General features: G+C 38.9%; 3 protein-coding genes across 3 annotated transcripts; 1 reads left to right on the top strand and 2 right to left on the bottom strand.

Annotated features, from left to right (window-relative positions):
* LOC126873079 (transformation/transcription domain-associated protein) lies at positions 1-23,569 on the bottom strand. The gene is made up of 11 exons (XM_050633575.1): positions 22,885-23,569; positions 13,410-13,589; positions 12,996-13,295; positions 12,713-12,907; positions 4,256-12,019; positions 2,721-4,079; positions 2,444-2,618; positions 2,138-2,369; positions 1,309-1,951; positions 987-1,200; positions 1-914 (listed from the first exon to the last, which is right to left on the bottom strand). Exons 2-11 carry the CDS (start codon positions 13,533-13,535, stop codon positions 571-573), a joined length of 11,352 nt encoding a protein of 3,783 aa, XP_050489532.1. The 5' UTR covers positions 13,536-13,589; positions 22,885-23,569; the 3' UTR covers positions 1-570.
* On the top strand, positions 13,600-24,834 carry LOC126873081 (NACHT and WD repeat domain-containing protein 2). Its single transcript, XM_050633578.1, has 26 exons — positions 13,600-14,405; positions 14,469-14,557; positions 14,884-15,000; positions 15,073-15,276; positions 15,351-15,495; positions 15,957-16,182; positions 16,250-16,448; positions 16,509-16,751; positions 17,025-17,222; positions 17,463-17,602; positions 17,669-18,271; positions 18,374-18,479; positions 18,538-18,710; positions 18,785-19,004; positions 19,066-19,278; positions 19,698-19,899; positions 19,972-20,095; positions 20,171-20,524; positions 20,610-20,828; positions 20,905-21,051; positions 21,685-21,890; positions 21,958-22,157; positions 22,262-22,431; positions 22,488-22,646; positions 22,712-22,901; positions 23,897-24,834. Exons 1-26 carry the CDS (start codon positions 14,303-14,305, stop codon positions 24,041-24,043), a joined length of 5,097 nt encoding a protein of 1,698 aa, XP_050489535.1. The 5' UTR covers positions 13,600-14,302; the 3' UTR covers positions 24,044-24,834.
* LOC126873100 (protein LSM12-like) lies at positions 24,173-26,521 on the bottom strand. Its single transcript, XM_050633627.1, has 4 exons — positions 26,354-26,521; positions 25,449-25,825; positions 25,299-25,383; positions 24,173-25,235 (listed from the first exon to the last, which is right to left on the bottom strand). The coding sequence occupies exons 1-4, from the start codon at positions 26,472-26,474 to the stop codon at positions 25,210-25,212; spliced, it is 609 nt and encodes a 202-aa protein (XP_050489584.1). The 5' UTR covers positions 26,475-26,521; the 3' UTR covers positions 24,173-25,209.
* Positions 26,522-27,186: the final 665 nt, after the last annotated feature.

Here is a 27,186-nt window from a genome sequence, read left to right on the forward strand (position 1 = left end):
TTGAGAAAAGGTAATTATTTTAGATAATTTATTTCTCTCTTTTTCTTTCTCATTCTTTAGATTTATAAACACTTTTTGATAAGTCACTATAAATTACACTTAAAAGTAGTATGTACAGTAAATGATACAGATGGAACATTCCCAAATTGAGAATTTTTACACGATATAAACATGTGTCATATAAGAAGATAAATTGATTAAAATAACTGCAAAACTGTAATAATCGGATGATTCCGAGCGAATCACGAACATATACTTTACAAATAATTCCTTACATTCCAGCGTAATATTTACACAACTTAGTACAGTATGTCTTGAGACCACAATTATATGGAAACTAATCGATTGAAATTTAAAAAAAAGAGGAAAAAAACGAAGAAAATGATACACATGTAGTAGATGTCCAAAGTATAGAGAATATCAATGACTGTAGCTGCTTCTCGCAATAGAAAACTGAATTAGTACAAACAATAATACAAGTTCTGCACAAATTATGAGAATCACCCACATCCATCAATTTCTCTATATTTGTTCGCATTGGAAGCACAAGTAGATCCTAAGAAAACTCGATTACAACCATGGGTGCCAAGACGGATCCATTCTGCATAAATTATCATGACTATTGGCTGCAGCGACCAACGTGCTGACTTTACTATCGGTTCCATCGAAGTTGGCCAAAGAGTTCAGCCTTCCAACGATCGCGTTCACTGCTCGAGTGACCATCGTTATCAGAAGCTCACCTTTCATATCTGTTGGAGCTTGCGATGAATTTTCAGCATCCTCTTGTTTCTTATTATGATCCGCGATTACTTCATCTCGTAAAATTGCACGAAGAATCGTATGCACTTTGAAAGACGGTTGGACTAAGCAACGAGCTGTGGCAATTGCACTGGCAGTCAGTGGTCCGGAGACACCTAATTAAAAATGATTCTTCAAATATTTTATAATCTTCATAAGTACAATAAAGTAATATAAATTACACGGACCTGTACTGGTGAGGAATTCTAGAATATTTGGTGTCAATCGGAAGGGAACTGGTCTATTAGCATCTAGCTCGCCAGATGTATCATCAACGTCAAACTTAAAATAAGCAATATTGATGAGACCAGAATCTTGATGCACGTACATCATATCCGGGTTCAATCTTGTCAGATGGAGCACGTATTCGGCGAAACAAGTCAAAGATAGTTGTAGAGTGAACTGTAAAAATGAAAAAAGAAATGAATCAATTAGTACATGGAACAATCCAATAGTGCTCGCTTAGTATAGCAAAATTAAATTTCAATTGATTGGAACGCGTAATATTACTATTTTTCTGAAGGTCCAGTAGTCGGTTGCGCCAGGAAACGTTTTCACCGCCCAGTCTCTGAGCATTGTCTTGGCAACCATCGTCGTCTGCACTTCTTTCAGTATGTCCCTTAGCACCTGATGACTTGCTTGTGCACCTCTAGCTTGTACCGTGGCCAATCTATCGTAATACCTAGCTATAGGCGCGTCATGTTCTATACCTAATTTTGCACAGCCTTGTTTATAAATGTCTAACAAAGAAACGGAAGCAGGATTATCTTCGACCAGTCGCATTTGCGGTGAAACCGCGACCACGCGAGGAACGGTGAAGTGCAAGAACCTCCTTGAGGTTTCTTTTTGTTTAGCCAGGTAGTGATTTAACATTCGCAATAATTGAAGGACACGTTCTTCGCGTCTTGCATCGCCCAATCCAGCATCATTGACAACTAAATAAGGATACAAACGTCCATTATGTCCGCGAATTCGTAATCTTCTAGCCGCTGTATTATGTCGTTGAACAACTTCGACCCTTGGCATGAATCTTGCTATCCTTACGTAATAATGAGAGTGTTTAGGTAAGAGAAATTCGCCTGGTAGTTCTACTTCGGCAGTTTTCAAGCTGAAGTTACTTAGAAATCGACATTTCTCTTCGATTAAGAAGGACCTGTTTGATATCAAGTTGATAGATTTAGATTTTGGAGTAGAAGTGAAATTTATTAGGTTGTGCAATAAATTTATTTGCTATTTTTTACAAGAATGATTTTTCATTTTTCTATAATATTCCACAAAATATAACATTAAAAGAACTTATCGCACAACCCAATACAGATTTATACAAAATGATACTTACTTTGGTAATTGCTTCGTCTTTCCTTCGAGAATCTTGATCCATTTCTTCAGCTTGCTGATCAGGTTATGCAGTAATCTCGCTCCAGGTACGGTGAAGTCGAAGTCGCTTTTGAATTGACCCTTCATCTTCTGGAAAACGGGATCTTGGACGGTAGCCTGAGCTCTGCGTGCCAGAGACTCTGAAGCCGCCGAGCCGAATGTGTTGTTCACATTTTGAGAGGAGGATATATTTTCTGGGATTTGAAAAATCCTTCTTTAACAGATTCTAGAGTTTAGATAGCTATAAAGACTCAGTGTCGGAACTCACCAATTCCTATGCCAAAGGTAGAGACCAGTTTCTTCACAAAGTTCAAGGTGTGCGGAGTTATGGTTGCTTCGCTCACAGCCCCACGATTTTCGAATGCTATCGCGTAACACTTGGCCAGACCTTGTCTTAGCTGCCTCAGGACTTCTTCGTACCAAGTTTCTCGGAACCAGACCATCTGAATCATCAAAATTTGGTATTAATCACTTGATTCATATTTCTCATTTGTTTTAACGCTATGACTAGCTAGTTTAGAAAGGATATAATTTATATAACTAACTTGGTCCACGATGCCTTCTAAGCTAGACAAAATAGTAGGATGAATATCTCTCTGCATATGCATTATCTTCGAGCACCTCCACATGGGCGGCGTGGCTCGAATTGGTCCCGTTTCAGGTACTCCTTGTTGCTGCACATTTCCCGCAGCTCCACGACCTTCCACTCCTTCCTGGCTTTTTCCAGCAGCCAATTCCGCACTCTTATACCTCTCACGTTGTTCAATCTTCAATGTAAGGTACAAAGTTCTAATGGAGAAATACACAGCTTGCGGGAACATTCTCCCAACTTGGCTCAGTAAATTTAGAATCACGTTTCCTTCGTGTCTAACCAAACACATCAGCAACTGAGGTATCCAAGGTAACCACTGAATCGGAGGAACACCTACAGCATATTTCTCTACGGCTTCCATCAGAGAAGATTTATCATCGTCGTAAGTGAGTAGCCATAGAACCTTCGCCAAATATTTCCTGGACTTGGATTCGTTCTGGTGTCTGCAAGCGTGAAGGAAGCAAGTGATCGCCGAGATTCCAATAGAAATCTGGCGTGCATCACGCGTGAAGATGTGCTCCAAGTAATCACCCCATAAAGCCCAAGCTTTCACTAATGTATCGTGCAATTGAACTGCAGCTGAGAAGGCTTTGTTCGCATCGTCTGATCTACCTATCTGTGACAACAGCATGCCTTTCAAAGCATAGAATTCTGCAGTCATCTCTTTAGTGAAGTAACGCAGATTTGTTGATTCAATGACTTCTAGACCTTCTTGCAACTCATTTTTACCACTAACTGAAGCCATCTGTAGATAACATTTCACCTGCTGTCTGATCTTCTGGAAGCAATCGACGATAGGCACGCTGGGTATCGTATAGATCTTCGACAAAGAATCCAAACACACACCACATAGATTATGCTTCCTGGCTATCTTGCCAAAGTGAATGATTGCCTGGACGGAAGCGTGGACACCAAGCATCGAGTGATTGGTCGTTTGGTCTTGTTGTGAATCGTAGTGACTCGAGATGAACGTATAATGATGTTGACGCCAGGTGAAAATGTCCGACCAATGACTCAAGTCATCGGCTATTACGGGTAATCGATTCCGCCATGTTTTCACGATAGCCTTCATATCGTGCAACGACGTGCTTCTTCCGTGTAATAGTCCTTGGTGGATCTGCATCGCTTCTTGAAGCTCCATAATCTGTTGAGCTGCTTGCAGCAATGGTAGATGGACGTGGCTCACGATGTGAGGTAATCGACGCCATTCACGCATGCATAAACCGGATGCTAGTTCTACGTATCGTTCCACTGCGTTTAGGTGCTGATCCTCGCTGTTACATATCGCTAGGAAACCTCGGTACAGATTCACCTGCAAATATATAATTTTTCAAAAATCATTTTACTGTACGTACTAAGAAATATTATCGCGTGTTTGAATGTGTGGTGGAATGAATTAAAAGTATTGGATTGGTAACTAAGTGATTGCGGATTTTGTCATTAGGTGGTAATGCCAACCCAATTAGTTGCCAACCCAATACATTTTACCTTCCAAGCCATCTCTTTCGGACAATTATGTTCCACTTGAGCAAGTGCCTCCTTCATCATAGCCCAATTAGGAATACGCCAAGAACTTTCAAGAATCAAAAAAGGATTCTTCTCCGCCTTTTTACTTCCATAATCCAATAACAGGTCCCATTGGTTCAACTCCTTTGCACATCTTATCCAGTGCTGTTCCCAAAGCATGGCTTCCCTTTGTATTTTAAATGGTGCTGGTGTTGACACATAGTCCTGCTTAAATTTTGTCATCGCTACGTCATAAGCACCCTGTGCTTGCTCAAAAAATCCCTGTTGTTCTAACGCAGTGGCTTGTAAAGTTTCCTTATAGTGGGCGTGTTTTTGCCAGAGACCCGACCACATATCTTCTTCACACAACAAGGAATACATATCAGACAGCGAATCCAGGATCTCCGAATGGGGACTGTTATCAGGTTCGAAGTCGTAGCAGTCTGTCTCTCTCTTAATTTTGAATTGATTATTTCCATTGTCGAACGCCATTTGCTCCAAACTTAGTGTCATCCTGTGCCAGAGATTGTGAGATCTGCCCAGATACTTCATCAAAGCTGGCCGCAAAGGCACTGGTGGATTACAATGAGAAATTGCTTCGACAAACGTGGCTATAGCACTTGGATGACAATCTTTCTGGATGACGTGGGTGCCGCTGCAGATAAATGGCACGATCTCAACTGTCAAGATGCTTTGCTGATGTTCGTCTAAAATACTCCAAATCCTCGGGAAAGTCTCCAGCCAAACACGTTCCGCCAAATTCGTATCCATGTGACAAAGTTGCGCCGTAGCTAATAACAATTGCTCTGTTCTGATCTTCTTGGCGTATTCTATAAATTCACCCTGTTTAGCGATCAACTGCGTCAACGTTGCTTTCCCGGTAGTGATGATTTCCTCTGGGACAGTCGTAGAATCAATGTTAGATAGATCCATATCCAGAATCTCGTCTTTTACATCAGCCGTTTCAGAGATATCCTGAGGTTCTTCTTTTATAGAGGTGTATATTATGAAGTTCTTGTGCTCCTCGCTGTCTGCCATGTTTATCACAGAAGTTATACTCGGTAACAAGGTATCCTGATTCGACATTTGAATCTGAGTGGTCGAATTAGCAGTGACAAGAAGCAATTCGATGCACTGTTTGATCCAATAGTGAGGACCAATCGCGTCCCAACTTTGGCTGCAAATGATATACAGAAGTCTATCATGAAGTCGTCTTCTCATCGAGCCATCGAACACTTCGAAAAACTTGGCTCGTATCTGAGGTTGAACGCATCTTAAACCGGATAAAAATGCAGGTTCTAATTTCGACGTTAGTTCAGAGGATTTCAGAGTTTCGTCTCTATAAATATAATTAACCAGCTCTAAGAATTGCCTGTTTAATTCTAGATCATCAGGGAAACGTTTCTCTACATACTGCATCATCTTGACCAGAAGAATTGATTTCTCTCGCAGACTGGGCGCCTGGTTCATAGCGATAGGGTTTTTATTCTTCATCCACTCTTCGAGCATCTTCGTGATTGCTTTCATTACTTTTATGTCTTGAGTTTTCTCGATCAAGCCGACTAGAATCGAGCCTATGAACGTTTTCCTCATTTCCACGCCCATTACCACCACACGATTCTTAACGAGGTCCAAGCTTAATATTAACAATTCGCTGCCAACTGGATTAGCATCCGCTTGAGCGGAATGCAGATGATCCTTGGCCATTCTGTGAAGAACTCTCATGAACGGAGTTATCAATCTATCTATGTAACTTGGATTATTCGTGCAAGCTGCCTTGAGCATCATCAAAGTTCCGAACAACGTGCTTGGAGTAGCCGTGGTGTTCTTCTCGTACGTAGCCAAACCATCAACGATAAATTTGCCAACAGTAGTGTACAAAGTGTCTAGTTCCTCGTATTTGGAAGCGACCGTGGAAGAAGTCGGTTCTGCAGGGAAGATGGTCATCAAACGTGATAATAATCCATGAACCAAACGAATGACTTTGGTATTGCTGCTCGCTATACATGCGCCTATGCCTCGTTGCAATGATTTGAAACTTGACAAGATCTGCTCCCTTTTCATGACACCTAGTAAAAACGTGAGGACCTCTAAAGCTGTTGAAATATTACCATAATTGGGCTGAGTGCTATCCACGCTAGCTAAAACCTTATCCAACCAACCTAACATAAGATCACAGGATTGTGGCCAGACGTCGGGCTTTAGCGCCATTTTTAACAGAGCCACGCAGCGTCGAGAGAGTTGTTCGCCTGGATTGCCATGAATCGTGGTAACGTCGTTCACTTGACAGGCCAGTCGAAGCAAAAAATTCAAGATAGCGTCAGCGTGAGCTCTTTCTATAGGTTTGGTAGAGCCTGGTTCCATTCTAGGTAAAATAACAGGGACAGTTGTACTTCCTGTCGCTGTCTGAGCGGTCATACGTTTGGTTCCTGTCGGATCTTCGCTCATAGGTCGTTTCACAGAGCTCACTATAGCCTTGTTTCCACCAGGTTCGTTGCTCTCTGCTTCGTCTTTGATTCTATGCAATTCCCATTTTATGATCACTTCTGCTAATTCAACGGCTAATCTCCTATGCTCTATAGTAGCGGTTGGACTAAAGCCTAGCCTCTGAATGGAATTCACTATGTGCTGCACCAAATGATGCCTGACAGGATAGTACACTTTATAGTGTCTGACTACTAATTGGAGAATATGGAACAGTTGTTGCATGGAATGTCCTTCTTCTACGATGATCTTCTTGGTCCAGTGTGTCAGCATCGTGTTACCATCTTCCATTCTGACGGGCATTGCTGGAGTTAGAATCTCTAATGCTTGTCTCACTACGTTTCTTGCATCCAGTGCATGAGCTTTCAAGAGACTGTGAAAAACTTGGAGAACTATCCTCTTATGAATGGCGAACTTTGCTATTATATGGCTTAAAAGTAGGTGACCATGATACCTCGTTGTAGGATCGACACAGTTCTTGCCCAAAAGACACGGCCACGCGAAAGTCATCAACCTTCGCAACTTATTACCTTGTCTCTTATTACTGACATCGTGAATATGTTGAGAAGCTTGTTCGACCAGAAGACAAGAAAACTGGAGTAACGAGATTCGAACGCAGTCCGCTGAACCGAATGGATTGTCCGGGTCGATGATCTTGCTGATGAACACGGAAACTACGTTCTCTGGATTGTCTTGATACGGCATCGGTGCTCCTCCGATTAGTTTCGTGCCTTCGCCTCGTTCGAAACTCACAGCGAAACAAGGAATTACGATCAATTGTAATACATTAGCCTTTAGTTCTTGGGACAAATTGTTCGTAGGGAAATGATCAACGAACCTAAAGAAAGCGCTTCGTTTCCACTCAACTGTATATTCTTGTGCCACTGTATGTTCTAAGAAGTCCCGTAAGAATTGGAAATCAGGAATAAATCTGTCGCAAGTCGCTCGCAATAATTGAAATAGCAAATCGATGTCGTTAGGATGGTGACGAAAATAGTGTAATAAAATTTTTACAATAAGCTTGGGTTCTTTCCAATGGCAATATTCCACGCTCTCGACCTTTTTGTGCAAAGCTTGATATTCGTCGTTGCACCAAATTTGTTTCAATGCACCTACCAATTGACTTTGAGTCGATAACCACTGTTCGTCGAATTTTATTAGGATAGCGATGATTTTTATAGCTTGGTGCTGAAGCTCGCTCTTCTCACTGTGACTCAAGTTCGAATTGGTTTGAGAATGTGCAAGCAGCATGGTAATTAACCTGGTCGTGCTACCGTGTAACACATCACGGAATGGTTTTCCATCTTTTTGTTTGATAAGGAATTCCAAGTACCTACTCCACTGTTGATCTTTGATATTGTTGTCGTGTAAAAATAAATTGAGTGTCTCAGTCGGATATCGTAGCAAGAATTTCATCAGAGGAATACGAAATGGGCTGGACACTTCGACCATTAAGGATTTTTCCGTCTGCAAGACGAGTCTGCAGAGAATGTCGATAAATATTGGAGTGGCTGCAGGAATTTCGTGAAAGATTCCTATAATGGTGGCTATTTTTTGTTCGTTTTCGCCAGACTTGGATATGCCTTTGTGTGCCTGAATTAGATTCTCCAAAAGCTTCTTCAAGTGCTGTAACAGTTGTTCACAAAGAGCAGTGCTGAACGTACTTGGAAACAATTGCGTTAAATACGAAAGTCTTTTAACGCAGTTTAGACTGAGGTTTCTATGATCGCCTAAGGTTAACAGCATAGGTCGCATAATGGCGTGGACGGATTGCATGTCGATCTGGAAACCGGCTATGAACTTTTGCATGCACTCGAAGGCCGCCTCTTGCAGTTCTGCGTTCGGTTTTTCCAAAGCTTTGTACAAAACGCCGAAAATTCTTTCACGGCAGGTTACGATGTAATGACAGGCGGCTAGAGCTCTCAGAGCTGATTTTCTAAGTGGTATAAGGTTCGAGACAGATTTATAACAAGGTAGTTTATTCAGATTAGCGTCTTCTGCCTCGCTGAGTGCTAGAAGTTCTTGGAAGAACACGTCGTGTTCCGTTAAATCGATCGTAAATAAACGTGGATTCAACGTGGTACAAAACGTGTTTCCATCTATTAAACCAATCTGTGCGTTAGCTGGTTGATGTCTGAGTAAATGTTTCTTAGGTGGGATCATGTCTGCCAGAACTTCTTTGTGTGGTTCCATTACTTCAGTGACTGTTTTATTCTGTATTTCAGCGAGCAATCGCAGAGAAGACATGGCCTGTTCTCGAACTAAAGTGTGTGGTGAAGTCACCTGTCTCACTAGCTCATGGGTAACCTCGTATAGACTCTTATTTTGAGCTTCGATTAATTCCGTGTTGCCATCTTGAATTCCAGGGTTTACGCAGACTCTCAGCATCTTCTCCAAATTTGCCTTCGCCATGTCTATCGCACCGTTCGAGACTTCTTCCGTTAGATCCATCATCACGAACATGAGAGCCTTCAGGAATACAAATAGATGATTCAGCACCCACTTGGTCGCCATTCTTTCGAAAAGAAACTTTATAGCGATGCAACCTCCTAATTTTGCGTACCAGGCCCGCTCATAACACAAAGAACACATCTTTTCCGCCAGGTATTCCATTAAAGGTAACTGGCAGGCTCTTTCTTTGGAGCCAAGAATGTTGGTCGCAGTTTCGAGAATTAAAACCAGAGCTAGATGTCCTGATTTGTATAATTCCTTCTCTTCGTGGCCCATGATGACAGCCAGAGCATCGATCAAAACGAGGGGATCTTGACCTTGCATACGAACTTGTCTCCCACTTAAGCAAAATGGACCAGCTTGCTGCGCTATAGCTACCATAGTGTAGTGTCTGACGATGGATACTACAGTACCTAATACAGAATGTCTTAATTCTTTAATTTCTGCAGCGACAAACAATCCTGTCAGAGCTGTCTGCTGAACGTTTCTCGCGACAGTGTCTGGGCATTGATAGTGCGGTCCTCGTTGATGTGAAATTTTTCCTTCTTTGAAGCTGGGATGCATAAACAGCTTATGTAGAATAGCATTGTTGTCATCGAGTCGCAGTGACGCAGCCAGGTAGCAGCTGATCACCTCCCAACACTGTCTACGATAAAAAGAATCCGTGTTGTTAGACTTCAAGGCATTGAACGCGGTCTCGATTACTTTTTCCACTGGGAAATCGATCGGTTTTGTGGGTTCTTGGAAATAGACGACGATAGCTGGCGAATTAGTCTCACGATCGTTGTATTCGAGTTTCTGTGGTTCTATCATCATCTTCCTGTTTCCACCACCAAATTTACCAAGTACTCGAAAAGCCACGTGAGCTTGGTCAGTAGGATTATGCAGTGTTCTCCAGAGCGCTTGCATCAAGTCAGCTCGTACAGGTTGTATGTGTTCGTACAAGAAATCAGGCTGAAGATTGTCCACGCATAATTCGAGAGTTCTTAGTCCTTGACTGACTAGACAGTAACTTCCGTTCAACGCGGAAACTAGAGGATCCATCAACATCGGTAAATAAGGTAGAAGCGAACTGAGTCTCACTGGGACTGTCAGACACAGTTCAACGAACAAGTCCTTCATATGTTGTCTGTGTAAGCCAGATTGCAATCTGTTTAAACCTTCCAACATATTAGGAAGCAAAGGTAAGAATTCTTGATACAGGAGATCATGAGAACCACCGCCAATAGATCTGAAAAGAGCTCTCAACAAAAGGAAATAGTTGTAAGGTTCTTTCGCTGACATGGCTAATTCTATGGCTCGATTGACGATTTGATTCAGATGCGGCCTCAACATATGTTCGTTCTCAGCAGGGAAAAGCGACACGCTACCAAAAACTAATTTAAAAAGTCTTAAGTATAAATTGCTTCTCTCCACGTTGGATCCCATGTCACCCATTCTTTCTAATAAATACTCGACCAATATCGTTGCGAATGTAGACGATATCGTGGGACTAGACAGAAAGGCACTTCCGATAATCTGTAACGCGCAATTCTTGAAGATCCTCTCGACCATGTAGTCGATCGAAGTCGAGAATATTTCCTGGAATGTTTGTGGATTCATCTGAGTAAAAACGTTTCCAAAAAGCTCTAACACTTCCTTCTCTTCTCTCGTTCGAATCGTTTGAGATTGGGCTGGCCTGCCTTGTTGCGCGACAGTTCCGATGGTTGGAGGACCTATCGTATAAATATCCAGTGCTGGCAATGCCCATTTTACCAATTTAATATACACTAATGTCTCTTTCGTCTGAAACTGATTAGACTGGGTCACTTCACCTGTCTTGCTGTTGATACAGTTCGCTGTGATAGCTTTTGCTCCGTGCACCAAACTTTTCACTAAGTTTCTATAATCGGCGACGTTGTAGCTCATGGCTTGAGAAGAAGGAAACCCGAATTTCGACTTTCCAGTCTCCTTCTCCTCGTTCAAATCGGGAACAACTGGTTTAACGTCCTCTGTCTTGATGTCTAGACCGGGAGGTGTCATCTGCTTGGCCTTGTTACGCAAAATTGGTATATAGATCTTCGCTATTGTCTTGAATTTTAATACGAACACTAAGAGAATCCTCATAAGAAGTTCTCTTCCTTGAGTACTGTTCTCAGCATCGGATCTTTGCCTTACTGTGTCTACTAGGTTCATCAGCAGCTTGCAAGATACCATCTGGACGGCCGTTGGAAGACTTTGGTCCAATAAATTCTTGCTATAAAGATGTACAGCTCTGGATACGTCACTTAATGGTAACAATAACCTGACATGATGAACCAAGTCCGCAAGGGTCGAGTATGCAAGAGGTCTGAGAGATTCGTGGGTGGTCCAGCCTCGTCCAATAAATATATCTTCGTCGAAAAAACACTCCATATGTGGTATAAATTTGTTCCGAAGATCCGTAGCCAATATGTGTCTCGATGCAATTACTAATTCTTTTCGTAGATGCGCCACTTCCATTGGACACAACGTGAACAAACCTAAGATTCCTTTCACCAATATCGAGCTGTGTTGAGACACTACATCTTGGTACACTCTGATGACGTACGCTAGGAACGACAGTGTTTTGATCTGAGCACCCATGAAATCGACGAAAACTTCCTTGTTGAATCCAGGAGAGGCTCGATGTTGAGGACTCGGTTGCAAAGTTATGGTCGTTATCACGAGAGGGATGAAATCAGATACGTCCTGGTGCACGTTCTGTTTGTACAATTGATTCATAAGTACGACTATGATCGGTAATTCTTGAAGCACTTTGAGCGACAATACCGCCTTGGGAATCAGATTGTACTGGAAGAAATGAATTAATTTTGGGATTAGACCATGACTGTTCATGCAAACTTATACTTTTGTGAATATAATTGAAGAATTTAAGTAGAGATTTGTTTTATATACTAAATGTTATATCGAGTACTACGTTTTCGATATTTTATATATTTCTGTGTGTTATATACATTTTTGTATCTTCAAATTTCGACTGGCGGAGGCTGAATCGTTGTTGTCGAAATTATTTTATTTTATGCGATAAAGAAGAGCTCCCATAAGACTCTAATAGGGCTTCTATGGCATCCGTGTGATAATTAAATATATTTAATTCTCCAGAATCCCTTGAGCCATATTCAATCGAGTCGTATTCTTCGTCATTAGCAAATTCCTTACACTTTAGGAAAATATGCAATATGTCATTAATATCCATGATTTCTTATCTTAATTCTATGCTAAAGATTTCCTTAAGACACTGAAAGCTTTTTCTCTATTGAAACCAAAGCAAGATCGAGGCACAAAAATTTCAAGGATATTAACGTAACTTAGGAAACTAATACGTAACTAATAAAGGCAAAATATTTGCACGAGCCAGGATGAATCCAGTCTCCGCCGTTCGAGTGTTGAATTTATGAAGTCTCCCATAAAGGTATTTATACCTGGTATTTACCACGGTCTATTTCGTTTTAATGGATAGTAAAACGCCTGATGGTCACTTACAGTAACGACAGTACCATCCGCAGCCTTTTTTTCGCTTTGTATAGCAGTAATCGTGAAGGTTTCTTTTAAAAGTGCTTCTATATTTATTTCTGACAAATCCTTTACCCTCAAGGGTGGTCGAGGCTCGAATATTTTTGGCAGGTTCTTTGGTAACTCGCTATACACCGATTTCACGAATTGCAAAAAATATTGTATCTATAAAAGAGAAAATTCAAGACTTTGTGAAAATTTCTCTGATAAAATTCCGATAGGAAAACTTGTTGTCTTAAAGAAAGCTACTTACTTCCGGATTAAAAGTCGGTTTGTACTGTTTGTGCAGTTCGATAATGATCCTCAGACACACTAAAACGTTCTCCTCGTTGTCGGTTTCCAATAACTTCGACATCAAACTCAAAATCTGTTTTACGTACGGGCGTAGATACTCGTTGCTAGGTAATCTGTGTATCATTTCCAAAATCAATTTTCTCACTTGTTGGATGTTGTACTCTGATATAAAATGTGGTTCTCCCTCTTGCAGTATCTTTAAGAAAATTTTGATCATATGCTCGAGAAATGTTTTATATTGCGAGGAGCACATGATCACCTGTAATAATGTAACATGGCCAAGATTAAAAAGACGTTGAGACGAGATTTAAAAAAAAAAAAAAAAAAAGAGAGAGAAGGTATGTAATTTGACTGTATAGGGGCGAATCGATACCTCAAAATTCTCCGACAATTCTTGAGCAGCCTTCAATTTTAACTCGTCCTTTGAAACTGGATCGGCTAACATGGTTACGTACGATTTGTACGTATTCATTTGAGTCACTGGGTCCGGCGGTGCCATTTTGATTGCTCAATGGAAAATTGGGTCTGTGCTAACTCTGGTCCATTAGAAAACCTGCGAAAAATTGCAACTCGAACGTTTCATTTTCGTTCAAGGTCACCGTATTTAGTTTCTTAAAAAGACGCTCGTTCAAGATCACTAATTTTAATTTCATAAAAAGGAAGGTTCGCTCCATTAAAAATGTCCACGCGAAACTGCAAGTCGAACTCTAAATCACTGTTCTTAAATTTTTTTGAGAGGGAAATATTCGAATATTTGAAAATCACTATTTTTAATTGTTTAATTGTTGACAATATTCATGGAAATGATTTTACGCGAAGAATTAGCTCATTCAGAGCCGTAGAACGTAAACTACATAGTTTGCTTGAAATCAATGAGGAACGTTGAACATTTTAAACGGTGCAAACAACCCCTAGCAACCACCTAAGTGTTTTCTGTCGTCCACTTTAATTAAAGTCGTCGAATTAATCGCACGTTCCTCTCTGATTATTATTTCCCAGGTGTTCAGTGGGAAAAAGCGCACTCAAATTCGTAGAAAGGAACACAACGTGATTTGCCGATTGGTCTACGTGGTTAGGGGGTGAAGTGTACGTAGAAATGTTAGGGGTGAAAGAATATATGTTCACAGCCTATAAATGCCAACGAAATCCTTGGTACGATCTCAGTATCCTTGCAAAGTTGCTGGCAACCTGATGAAATTGAAGCACGATGAAAGAAAAGATCTTTGTACATTGAAAAAAGAAGAAGAATATTAAGAAGACAAAACAATGGACGAAACTATTATTGACTCGATCTTCGCGGGATCCTTGAAGTCCCTACCACCTGTTAGCTCTAAAATCGTCAGAATATTTACCAGTTCCACTTTCACCGGTACGTTGACATATTTTAATCATAAATCTTCTATTCTTTGTATTTTTTGTAAATTCCATTCAGATACGGCGATGGAGCGAAACACATTAATGGCGCAGTGTTATCCAAAGCTGAAGGATTATTGCAGGGAAAAGCATGGATTGGAGTTTCAGGTAAATATTAAACAATTAGAAGAGTTTACATAGCCTGGATCAAATACGATAATTTTCGAAGGTCGAAAGTATTCTCCTTTTTATATAATATGCTTGAAAGATCCGTGTCTTGTGCATAGTCATAGATATAGCTAAAGGGTGTGAAAATCTGTGTTACATAAATGCAATTTGTCGACCTTGAAGAGGGAATTGATTTCTATCGTACCAGGCACGAATCCTGTCGCGCACAGCCAAAACTTTTCCACGGTCTGATAGCTTCTAAATTTAAATCCAGGAACCTGGTACAAGAGAAAGAAACGAGAATCATTTAAATAATTCGATTGCAGGTGGTTGACATGAGATGGGGTGTAAGGGACGAAGCCACTGACGATCACATGACCACGGAACTCTGCATGAGGGAAATAGAAAATTGTCAGAGACTTTCAATGGGCCCAAACTTCGTGGTAGAATATAATTTACCAGTTTAAATCCTATAAATCGTAACTTTCGAACCATATTTTTCAAATTCTTCCAAGGTGTTCCTGGGACAGAAATATGGCTATCGTCCCATTCCAACGTATGTTCTCAGTTCGGAATTGGAGATGTTGAGGACAGAATTGGACGGTCAAGGGATGGACGTCAGTCTGTTGGATAAATGGTACAAAAAGGACAGTAATGCAGTTCCGCCTACGAGTATCTTGCAACCGATATCGTCTATCTTGAAAAATTTTAATAACAAAGTAATGGAATTTTCTCGTTACCTGGCGATCAACGTGACGAAATGTTAGATCACGCGAATATTTGTATATTTCAGAGGATCCCAAAGCTGCAGCAAGAGGACCAGGCGATTTGGTGGGACACTATGGTAAAAATGCAAAAGCTATTCCGTAAAGGAGCACAGTCTTTGTACAATTCTGAGAAATTTGACAAAAATACCATGCACAATTATTTTATGTCAGGTAGGTGTAACATAAACATAGATTACGCTAACTTCTTAATGCTCGAATTCGTGCTAATTAATTCCACAAATAAAAATGCGTAGAAGAATAACAATTATAAACATTGTTTCTTTCCTCGTCTCACTTTCTCTCTTGTCTCGTTGTGTCTAAGGTATAGGTCTGTTAGGTGAGCTTTACTGAACAGTCCATACTAGCAGATTTACGAAACTCGCTTCTTTCCTCGTCTTTTTTAAATTTCCAATTATTTATCCTACCTTCGTAAATAAATTTATGAAAATAAAACTTCTCTTCGAGAAGTTGAACGTTAATAATTATGTAACTGAACACCGGGGGATCGATAGGTTTATCAAAAGTGGAATTATGCGAGATCAGTTTGGCCTGTGATGTTATCCCTCATAAATTAACAAAAAATCTAACCATTGAGTGGTTAAATAAATTGTTGAATTTGTATTTCGAAACAGTGACCGAAAGGGAAGTGATCAACGGTGTGTTGAACGTGAAAAATACTAAAAACCATTGCCTGGCATACATACGATACATCAACAACATCAACCTACAAAACTTAAGGAAAGCCAATTTGTTCTTGGACATCGCTAACAGAAGCTTAGATAACGAGGCTTCCAAGTTGCTGGCTAATTTGAGGGACGAAAGACTTCCGGACAAGATCGAAACTACAAACTTGCAAAGGTATTTATCTCGCAAGGAGGAACACAATTACGTCTTTGAATTCATTTTCCTCGTATTTTCTTTAAAGATACACGGTAGAATGGATTGGTCGAGAAGGTTTGGACCCAGAAACCCATAGCGAGTACCTTCAACACTTTATAACGCATTTCTATCGAAACATAGTGAAGCTTGTGGATCGTGCTATGAGAAAAGAAGACAGTTCAGCACAGGGACAGATCATAACAGAAATTTTGCAACATTTGCACGCCTGTAATAACTCCGTGAAGGTAAATTTACTAAAAAAAATTGTCAAGGTCATAATATGATTTAAATAAAAAATTCTTCAGGTATTTTACGGCCGAGAAGATACCTTGGAGAGAATTAAAGAGTACATGTTAGGCGATAGTGACAAGCCTTTGGTATTGTACGGAGAAGGTGGGTGTGGGAAAACGTCTCTGTTAGCAAAGAGCGCAGGATTGACGAGCAGCGCGTGGCTCACTGGCAGAAAACCAATCAACATAATTCGATTCCTTGGAACTACACCAGACAGCAGTGCGCTGACGCCCACGCTGATTTCCATTTGTCAACAAGCAAGTAGCTGAATGATCGTACAGTAAAATTTCATTCATCTGAACCTGCCGAGGAACAAACTGGTTCTTTCTTGAATTCTTTTATCACTTATGTCTTCTTGTTGACATATCAAAACTTCACGTCTAGATAAGTGACTAAAATTTTGTCTTCTTGTCTAAAAACAACGATTAAAATATCGTTTATAAAAAGTTTCATAATGAGTGAAGTTTTATTGTAATACTTTATATACGATCAAGCGAAGAAATAATTGTAATGGCAATATTTCCTGGTAGATCTCCTACAACTTCATGTTACCCTTTGATGAAATTCCTGACGATTTGGTGCCACTAACTGCTTACTTTAAGTATCTACTAACTTTAGCTACAACCGAACAGCCGATTTTACTATTCCTGGACAGCGTGGATCAATTAACCGGAGTACAAGGGAATAAGCTATCTTGGTTGCCTACCAGACTTCCATTGAATTGCAAGGTACTATACTGACTACGTTTATTCATTCGTGTGAAATTAAAAAATATAAAACTGCATAGGATGCAAACGATGGATAAAGATATATAAAAGTACACGCTATGATATTTCGGCGGGTGGAGAGAACTTAAGTAGCTTCCATTTTTTGATTGCGCCAATAAAAATATGAATTTGCATAAATACCAGTAGCCCACTGATCACAGATCAATTGGTATTCGACTAACATTATCGAGAACTTTTTAGATGATTCTATCTTGCGCGGCTGAAGAATCAAACCCGGTGATCTCTCGAGATTATCAATTACTACGAAGGATGATAGACACCGAGGAGAACTTCGTCGAAGTCGTCGCTCTTGGCGAGGATCTCGCTATGGAAGTGATAAGGTAGCAACAGAAATGTTGAAAATGTAATATCTCAGCGATATTTCGAATACATCCTAATTTTCACAGGATGTGGATGAAAACAGCTCACAGAGACTTGAACAACTATCAATGGCGTCTCGTGGCGAACGCTATATCCAAGTGCTCCTTACCAATCTTCGTAAAGCTGGTCTTTGCAGAAATTTGCAGATGGAGAAGCTACACTAAACCAGCAGATACTCATTTAACGTGCACAGTGATGGACAGTATTATGATGCTTTTTGAAAGAATCGAGAAACAACATGGAAAAATTCTAGTATTCCATGCGCTAGCTTACATCACTGCTGCAAAGTCAGGTTTATCAGAGTCTGAACTCGAAGATCTGATCTCCTTGGACGACAAGGTGTTAGATGACGTCTATCAGTATCATTTACCACCAGTCAGAAGAATTCCACCTTTGCTCTGGACCAGGATACGAAACGATTTGCCTAATTATTTGAGCGAAAGAGAAGCTGATGGTGTCAGTGTGCTTAATTGGTACCACAGACAATTTAGAGACACCGCCAAGGAAAGATACTTCAAAAATATGAACATGGCCATGTATTTTCATTCCATGATCGCTGATTACTATCTTGGCATTTGGGGTGGTGGACGACCCAAACCGTTTAAATACACTGAAATTCAGAGACACAGGTAGATCTATCTTCTTGAAGATATTCTTACAGATATTCTTATCTGGCAAACGCTTTGTAAAATATTTCTCTGCGCTTTAACGTAATTAAGGTGAACTTATAGGTTTAATTTGGCGGACAAAGAAGGAGTGGCGGATAGAAAAGTACCGGAACAACCTCTGGCATTTTACTCGAAAGATGGGACAATCACTAGATACAACCTAAGAAAGGTATAACGTTGATGTCTCCAATCGCTTTCTACGAAAGGTAATATATTTCCAATTTTAGTTCGGTGAACTACCTTTCCATTTGGTCAGATCACGACGTTTCGACGATCTGTTCGAGAACGTTTTATTCAACTACCAGTGGCTGCATGCCAAACTGAGCTCCTGCCCGCTGCAAGCAGTGCTTTCGGATTTCGAAGATGCCTGTAATTTCATCGACGATCAAAATATCGTCAGGTGAATCGAAAAATCGAAGCGAAATAATTGGATTTTCAGCGATTTTCAATCAAAAGCGTCAATTTCTGTTCCAGGGAACTTATGCTGGTTGCAGATGCGCTCAGATTAGGAGGTGCAATTTTGGGATCCCATCCAGATATGCTCGCACCTCAACTAATAGGTCGATTATTGCCAGAAATTGGTGGGAACGTGAATGTGAAGATGTTGCTTCGAGCGTGTGATAACGACGGCGCCAAGGATTGCGCCCTGCTTCCGGTTTATCATTGTCTACATACTCCTGGAGGACCGTTGAAAGTACATGAACAAACTCGCCCGATTAAACGAAAACGTTCTCCTGATCTCGTAAACCTTTCAGTATTCGCTGGAGGGCCATCAATTCGCCGTGTTTGACTTTTGCCTAACGTCGGATTACCGGTACGTCGTCTCGATATCCAATCGATTCATCACCTGGGATCTGAGCACCAGCGACATGGCAAGGGATGTAAATCCTGGTGTTGAGGGAATTATGCAACACCTAGTTCTCAGTCCTGATAATAGATACGCAGCTGCGTTTACCACTAATAATCAGGTATCCATTTGCCCTTCCTGAAACGAAGTGAAAAAAAAAAGTTGAGAATTAATAACTGGGAATATAATTGTGCAATTCTTCATTGTCAACATTTCTTGTATTTCTAGTCCTAGGGCGCATTCTATTCTTAATACAGACTCGATGTTTCATATAAATGTAAATCATGGACTTTTGAAAGGGGGTGTACTTTAATCTTTTTAATAGCGACTTATTAATAATAATTTTGTCGGGTACGACAGTATTTAAAACTTGCAATGTATAGCACTATATTTAATTCTCTCGTGGAAGGGCTGTTAGTTGTAAGGAAATCGATTATTTGGTATTTTATTTCTTTCTTGACACGAAATATCGATGGTACAATAGCGCACGGTTACTTTGTCACAAAATATAAAAGAATTTCAAGTGCTTCTCTTTAACAGAGCGTCGTGTTAAATACCCTGACCAGCGAGTTCGTTATTATCGATAATCCTCTTCCAAATGAGGAACCAGTGTGCGGAGTACATCTGATGAATCAGTTCTTCTTCGTCTATGGTAAACTAGGTTGGTGTAGATTCGACTTACGAGGAAATCTACTAGATACTCACACGAATCCGGAGGATTCTAACAAATGGCCAATTTTATGTGAGTGCAATGATAACGTGCCATCTATGAAATAACGGAAACACCTGAAATAATGCATGCTTCTCTAAATAGGCGTCGAACACACGAATCTGGATGATTATAGAATAGTATTCTGGTCTGGAAACATGGAAGACACCAGTATGCTTTTGCATACCTACAGAAAAAAGATATCACTGGAACCCTTAAATTTCCACAGGTGAACCATCGATTAAATCATTTTTAATTCTCTTCCAATCAACCTTAATACTCTTCTTTAACGTCTATCCTTCAGCGTTATGGTAATGACCAATAGCAAACAAGTTTTATACGCTTGTACAACTAAAGGAGATTATCGAGTCACGAAATACACCAGCGATGAAACGTCCTCTCAATGGGAGAGAGTTTTCGACATGCCCAGAGCTTTCAACGACGATGTGGAATACTTGTTGCAATTGAAGTTGGACAGGGAAGAGGAGATGCTCCTAGCCACAAGTGCCAATGGTTTCATCGTGTGGTTCTTAGAAAGTAAAAGCGACGCGTACGTGTTGATATTGCCCAACGGAGTTCGAAACATCAGCACGAAGATGATGTGCTCGAATTCGATCATGGTCAGTGGCAACAAGAATTACGCCGTTGCCGGTGTAAGGTGTGTTTTATTATGAATTAAACGACAGTATTAATAGAAAAGAAAAAAAAAAAAGAAACTGTAACAAAAGCTATGATTTTCGTAGAAAAAATTTATACGTGTGGAATCTTGAAACAGCTGAATTGGTGAAGATCCTGGATGCTCATTTCGCGAGGATTATTCGACTGGAAGCGCTGACTATTGGAAATTGGAACAGCGTCGTAACATCGAGCATCGACAGAAGCGTGAAAGTATGGAACATAAATAATATCTTCGAGCAGGTTCATGTAATAGACAGACACGAGTTGCAGATTGATATGATAAGGTATTAAGCGTTTTATCGCGATCCCAAAATGGATCGATTTCCTTTTTACTTATAATATTTTCAATTACGTTGAAAGCTTGGCAGAAGAATGTAACTTAGCAGTAACGGTGACAAGAGACTGTGTAGGAATTTGGGATTTGCAAACAGGAAGATTGATCTCGAAATTGGCGGACAGTCCTTTGGGAGCAATTGTCACTCACGCTTGCATAACTCACGATGGAAAGTTGGTATAACTATCAATAGTACTTGTTCAGAAATTTCGTGGTGTTTCTGGCAAGGATTTAATTTGTTCGATACTGCATGCATTTTATGAGATTGGAAAAGGTCGTTCGTAATAAATCTCTGTTAAACGGCAAGACATTTAATTCAGATAAATGCTGCTTTCACGTGGACTGATTAAATGCAATAATCATAGAGGAATGTCTGGAATTCGTTAATAACAAAGACCTCGTTTCTCGATAAGGAAATATTTTTCGATAAGACGATATCACGTGTCTCGAAGAAGACAATTCGCCTCGACAACAATTGTCGATCTCTGACTGATATCTTATTCTACAGCTTTATTAATTACATATACATAGTTCAACTGTCTTCGTATGTTTTCTAGTTCTTAAACTAAACATTTTCTAATGGTTAACATTTGTTTAAAATGTTTTATAGTCAGAAATGATGGAAAACTGATTTGACGCAAACAATGCATAGATTACTTAATAAAATAATTCGCATATAGAGTACAGACTTTTCTATAGTTTGTATTATTTTAATAGGATATTTCAAATTTCGCTACGAATTTTCTGAGCAAATCAATGATACTATATGACTAATCCATCAAACCTGACATGCTTCTCTATTTCAGATATATTGTATCGACAGAATCAGGTAATATACTAATATGGAACAGAATTACAGAACAGGTGTTGTTCAAAGAGGAACAGCAGCACGTGAGGCAGCTGACATTGGTCGAAAATTCGTCTAAATTTATAGCCGTTTCGAGGCCGAAAAATCCTGCAGGAGTGGAAAGCATGAAAATCACTGCTACTCTTTTTATGAGAACTATTCCCGGTATAGTGATAATTGATAGAATATTTAGGGATCCTTAAAGGTGTTATTAATTGATCGTAATTAATAGATGGAAAGACTACGTTTACATTGGAATACTTAGTCAGAAGTCACACAGGTACACCATTTCGAAATGTTGTGGTGACTTCTGACAATGCTTTTCTGATTGCTCCAGCAGCTGATAAAGGCAACAGGGATTGTGTTATCATTTACAATGCAAATACTGGAGCGCTAATAAGTAAAATTCCTATAAAATTACCAGGGTTCAAAGTAAGAATATTATGTAAAAAAAAAAAAAAAGAAAAAGAAAATAGTGTTTCATTTTTGTTATACATAGAATAAGTAATTCCGTATAATTTATAATTTTTTAATAGGATATTTCATGTATCACTCCAATGCCAAATAAACCACACTGGATAGGAATCATTGGATCTGACAAAGGTACCATTTTGGACATAAATAAAAAGAAAATTATCCGTACGATTCCCAAATGGAGTGGAAATATCAGCAGAGATGGGAAATATACCTTATACGCACCCAGCAGGTAATTCTCATTTAAAGCAATTTCAAAAAGAAGTTTTAATGATTTTGATATTTTAGAGGTGGTTTAGAGCTCCTAGAATTGAAAAAAGGAACTACTGTAAAAACATATATTCCAAAAGTTGCAGAGGGTGTTTTCACTGTAATATCCATGTTCAACCGCACTGATGAATATGTTCTTTATTACCATAGTGGAAGAAAAACTATACGTGTATTTAGGTAAATAGATAAAGATTAAATTAAGAAGAAAATATGCAAACCTCTGTCACGTATTTCATTCATAGATCATCAGACTGTGAAATTATAGCAAACTACAGAGTTCAAGCAGAACTGAGTGCTATCGATAGCACTTATGATGGTAAGAGCATAGTCTTAGGAACAGTAGATGGTTGTGTATCTGTTTTAGCTATAGCAGATCCTAAAAAGGAAGAAATAAAGGAGTACATTGCAAACTTACCATCTCGCGATGAAAACGTAAGTAAACAACTGCACACACGAATATTATCACACTAGTAAACAAACGAAACGTGTTTTCAAAGAGATTGTAGAAACTGCACATATGGAAGAATGACTTGTGTTCCCCATTGATTTGATCTTGTACCCTTTTATTGTTAATCTTTTTTTAAATATTAAGATCGAGAATGTTCGATAGAGAATTTATTCCAGTCACTGGTTTGTCAACTTTGGAAATAGGTTAGGATAAACACTTGCCGCATCGAACACTAAAATTATTTAAATATTATTATCGGCCTTTATAAATCCGTAGTGTTGAATAAATAACTCTGATAGTACTTAAAACACTTTGCTATGCTTATTTACAGTTGATTTTATCAAAATTTCGCTTGTTACAATGTCCCGCTCAAAAGCGAAATTAGTCGTAATTTCTGTGTATAGGCCTGGGTATTGTTTTATGAAATTCAAATTTCGATCAATTCCTAATAAAATCGATTAAAATTACCTTATTTCACTTGGTTAGGAAAAATATAAAATTACACACGGAACACGCGTATAGTGCAATAAACTTAAAACGTTCACTCAAAACACTCAACCACGATGTTCTCCCTTTCTCTTTCTCGCTTCAAGGAAGATGGCGCATCAAATCTAGTTACTTTTCAATTCCACATACATTTCCAAAAGTATTATTGTGAATTTTTTATTCGATTAGCAACAGATTTATTTAATCAAAATTATTAGATAAATATGTTGTCTTTTTTAAATTTATTGATATGGTTTTAATATTGAATACAAAAAACATATGAAAATAAAATTAAATATATAGGGAATTAATATCAACAGTTGGTATTATGACAGGTATACAAATCTTTTCGAATTATTAAATTGTATCCTGCAGTTTCTACATCTTTTCAAACAATGAAGAACTTTATTATTTATATCTTACTTTGGTGATGAAAAAAGGCATCTTTTGCTTCTTTAATAAAATACTAATACATAATTTAACGCCATTTCAGTGGAAAAAGAAAACTGAGAAGCAACGAGTAGCTATTAAATTTAAAGCCGCTGCTCGTATTGCTCGTGTAACACACGACTTGAGTGCTATTATACGAAATGCAAACATTGCGGAAACGATTCAGGAATTAGACGAAAATGTAGAATAAAGAATATAGAATAGATTATTTTTATAGAAAACTTGTTTAGTACAGATAACATAGCGTAATATAGTACGGTAGTATGTCTCTTTGGTAGAAATTTCCGATCAAGGAATAATAAATGTAAAACGTTAATAATAGAATTTATATTACATTTATTTGTGTCTTTTTATGTAATTAATTTTTATCATCTTCCTTTCTTTTCTTCTGTCTTTCCGCGTTCAAAAGGTAAAGGGCACGAGACGAGTTCTATATTTTATCATTGTAAATGAAATTACCTGTAAATATATCGTTACAGGTATAGGTTGCCCTTGCACAAACCAAGCTTGATGTCTTCATTTAAATAACAATTTTATGGCTTGCTTTATGCAAGGGGATATCCATTTTCAGCTTACAATGTCACGTCGCGATCGAATACGTCTCGTGCCGACGCAGGCGCGATGAATTGCAACGAATTGCGACGATCATGTTTTTTTTTCTCTTCGTTTGTTTGTTTACAAATTCCAAGAGATCGACAGTACTATAATGAGCGATTAAAAAGAAATGATATTACAATCAGCGAGTGAACGTAAAATTTGAATCAGTATTGAAGTCGGATGTTTCGCGTATGAAAATTTTCGTTGATCGTTTGTTACTTTTCCACTTGCGATGTAGTAGTTAAAAATATATTGAACCGTTTCATACGGACTTAAATTATACCACGTCGATCGATTTGTATTTTTAAAAAAGTTGATATTCACATGGCAACCGAATTATGCTACCATCATGTACATCAATAATCTGTAAACAACTATTAAACGTATTTTATAACAATGTTAAACTAAACTAAAACACACCTGCATCAGAGCACATGTAATTCCAGCAGAACCTAAAGTTGTATGGCAGCTTGTTAGATACAATAAACAGCATTCTTCGTCAAAGATCATGCTCTTTACTAAAAAGTTTAGTATGGTGTGTTTTATTGATTTTGAAAATGCTGCTCATACGATATTATCAAAACATTTGATACTCATTTAAAATTTCAATAATCAATTCACATTTGATTCCTGTGAAGTGTGTTTTCATTCAAATAAATTTGAACTTAATCTGTGATGCTGGTTCTCTTGATAGGCTTATGTAGTAGTTTTGCAGTGACTTTTTTTCATAATTTCTTAGTATCTTGTTATCGTCATTTCCTACTTTTCCTCAAAGACTGGAACTTCTGTGAAAGCATGGTAGCTTTATTTCTGATATAGGGCCTTTTTGAAATTTTATTGCATCGCACCTCCTTTTTGCTTCTGTTGCTGTTGTTGTTGTTCCCGCTGTTGTGCCTGTTGCGACGCTTCCGTATCTTTAATGTGTTTTTCAACCTGTAGGATTGAAAACCATGCAGGTTATAGCAAATTGTCATATTCTACTTTTTTAAATCACTTACCACTTTCTTTACATGTTTATATGCTCCAGATTCTATGTTTCCATGAACGTTGTCAACTTTATATGGTGGTCTGATTGTGACATTGTCAAATACAACAATATTTACTCCATTCCACGTAATTTCTGGGATAGTTTTTGATATAGTACTGAAGAGTCTTTGTCCCTCTGGAGATACTCCGGCCTGCAGAGCCATTACCAGTTTTTTCTTCTCTTCAATTTGATTACGTACTCTTCTGTTCAGCTTTTGTAAATTAAGGCTTTGTGGTGGCTCGCTAGTGGTAGGGCTAACTTCCCGCTTTACTTGGACCTCTGATACCAAGGATAAATTTACTATGTGTACATCGTTTAACGTTGTTGATCCGCTGGATGACGGACATTCTGGTAGGCATCAGTTAAGGAATTATTGTTACCACAAAATGTGAAAATCAAACATAGTATTAATATATTCCAATCATAGGATCACCTGGCTATAAAATAAATTCTCAGGTTATAAGCATGGTTTTCTAACATTTCCCATAATACTAAAAATATTTTTATTCCTAAATCATGAAGAGAAATGAAAGTGAAAGTTTGCGTGTGAAACGTGAAAATACGTTAAAGAACATATAAGCAGAGCAATAAAAAGCAACGGAAAATCCAGCATGGTTGATTGAATGACGAAACTAACCTGACTTCGTGTAGTTGGTTAGATGATGATCAAATAATTGACAAGCGGTATTGCACGTTTCCCGTGTGAAAACACGAAACGTATCTCAGTGGTCGTTCGTTAAAATTCACAAAACCTATCATAGATAGCTCGAAAGTTATTTACACTGCGGCAATGTTAAACGAGCGACGGATGAGCGCTGCATACATGTAGTTTACGGGAAGAATGTTACTTTAAGCGAATTTATGAGAAAAGGATACTTAGGATTAGCATTTTAGTTTGTGGATCGAATGCTAACACCTCGCCTTCGATCTCCTCCTTGTAACAGGTTTTACAGGCCACCGTACTCCCGATGCTGAAACAATCGTTGGCGCCGGCCATTTTTCACTACGAACTTAGAACCGCGGACTCCCTATCGCCATCTGTTCTGATTTCAAATGTCCCTCGAAATTTGTATCACTTATACCATTTCCACTCTGGCCACCTGATCTGAATCCTTCCAAGGAGAAAATATTATTATTTCAAAACAAAAGAGACGTGTTGTTAATTTATTGTCAAATAAAAGTTTAGCGCAGTGATAAGAAATGAGGTGAGAAGTTTTACAACAGTAGTTTGCTTTTTTAAGAACGCATGATTAAGATTAGAGTCCCGCTATTGTATTATAAACCCTTCTTATCAATGTTTTTTGACGAATTTTTCCTTTGAGGTGAATTTTGGGAAGGATATACTAGGGACGGAAGGTAAAAAATGAAGTAGGAGCGAGAGTATTTGTTTTTCGAAATTATATATTCCCAAAACCGTATCAAGTTCGGAGGTAGTTTGATAATATAATAGCATTGTAGGGTTATTTATATTCTTAGCTTAATAATATTATATATGTCGGAGTGTCATTGGGTGTAAAGTTGTGGGCGGTCGAGATATCTTCTCGGGAATTAGCCATGGATGCGGTACGACACGATACGGGTGCGATTTATTACGATAAGGTGGTTGTTACAATCAGTGCGGTTACTTACGACGATTACGTACTCCCGAAGCAAATGACAATGGCTGCAGATTTGTTAACGAATCCACGGTACACGGGATGACAAGTAAT

This window comes from Bombus huntii, chromosome 14, assembly GCF_024542735.1.
Source record: "Bombus huntii isolate Logan2020A chromosome 14, iyBomHunt1.1, whole genome shotgun sequence".
NCBI lineage: Eukaryota > Metazoa > Arthropoda > Insecta > Hymenoptera > Apidae > Bombus > Bombus huntii.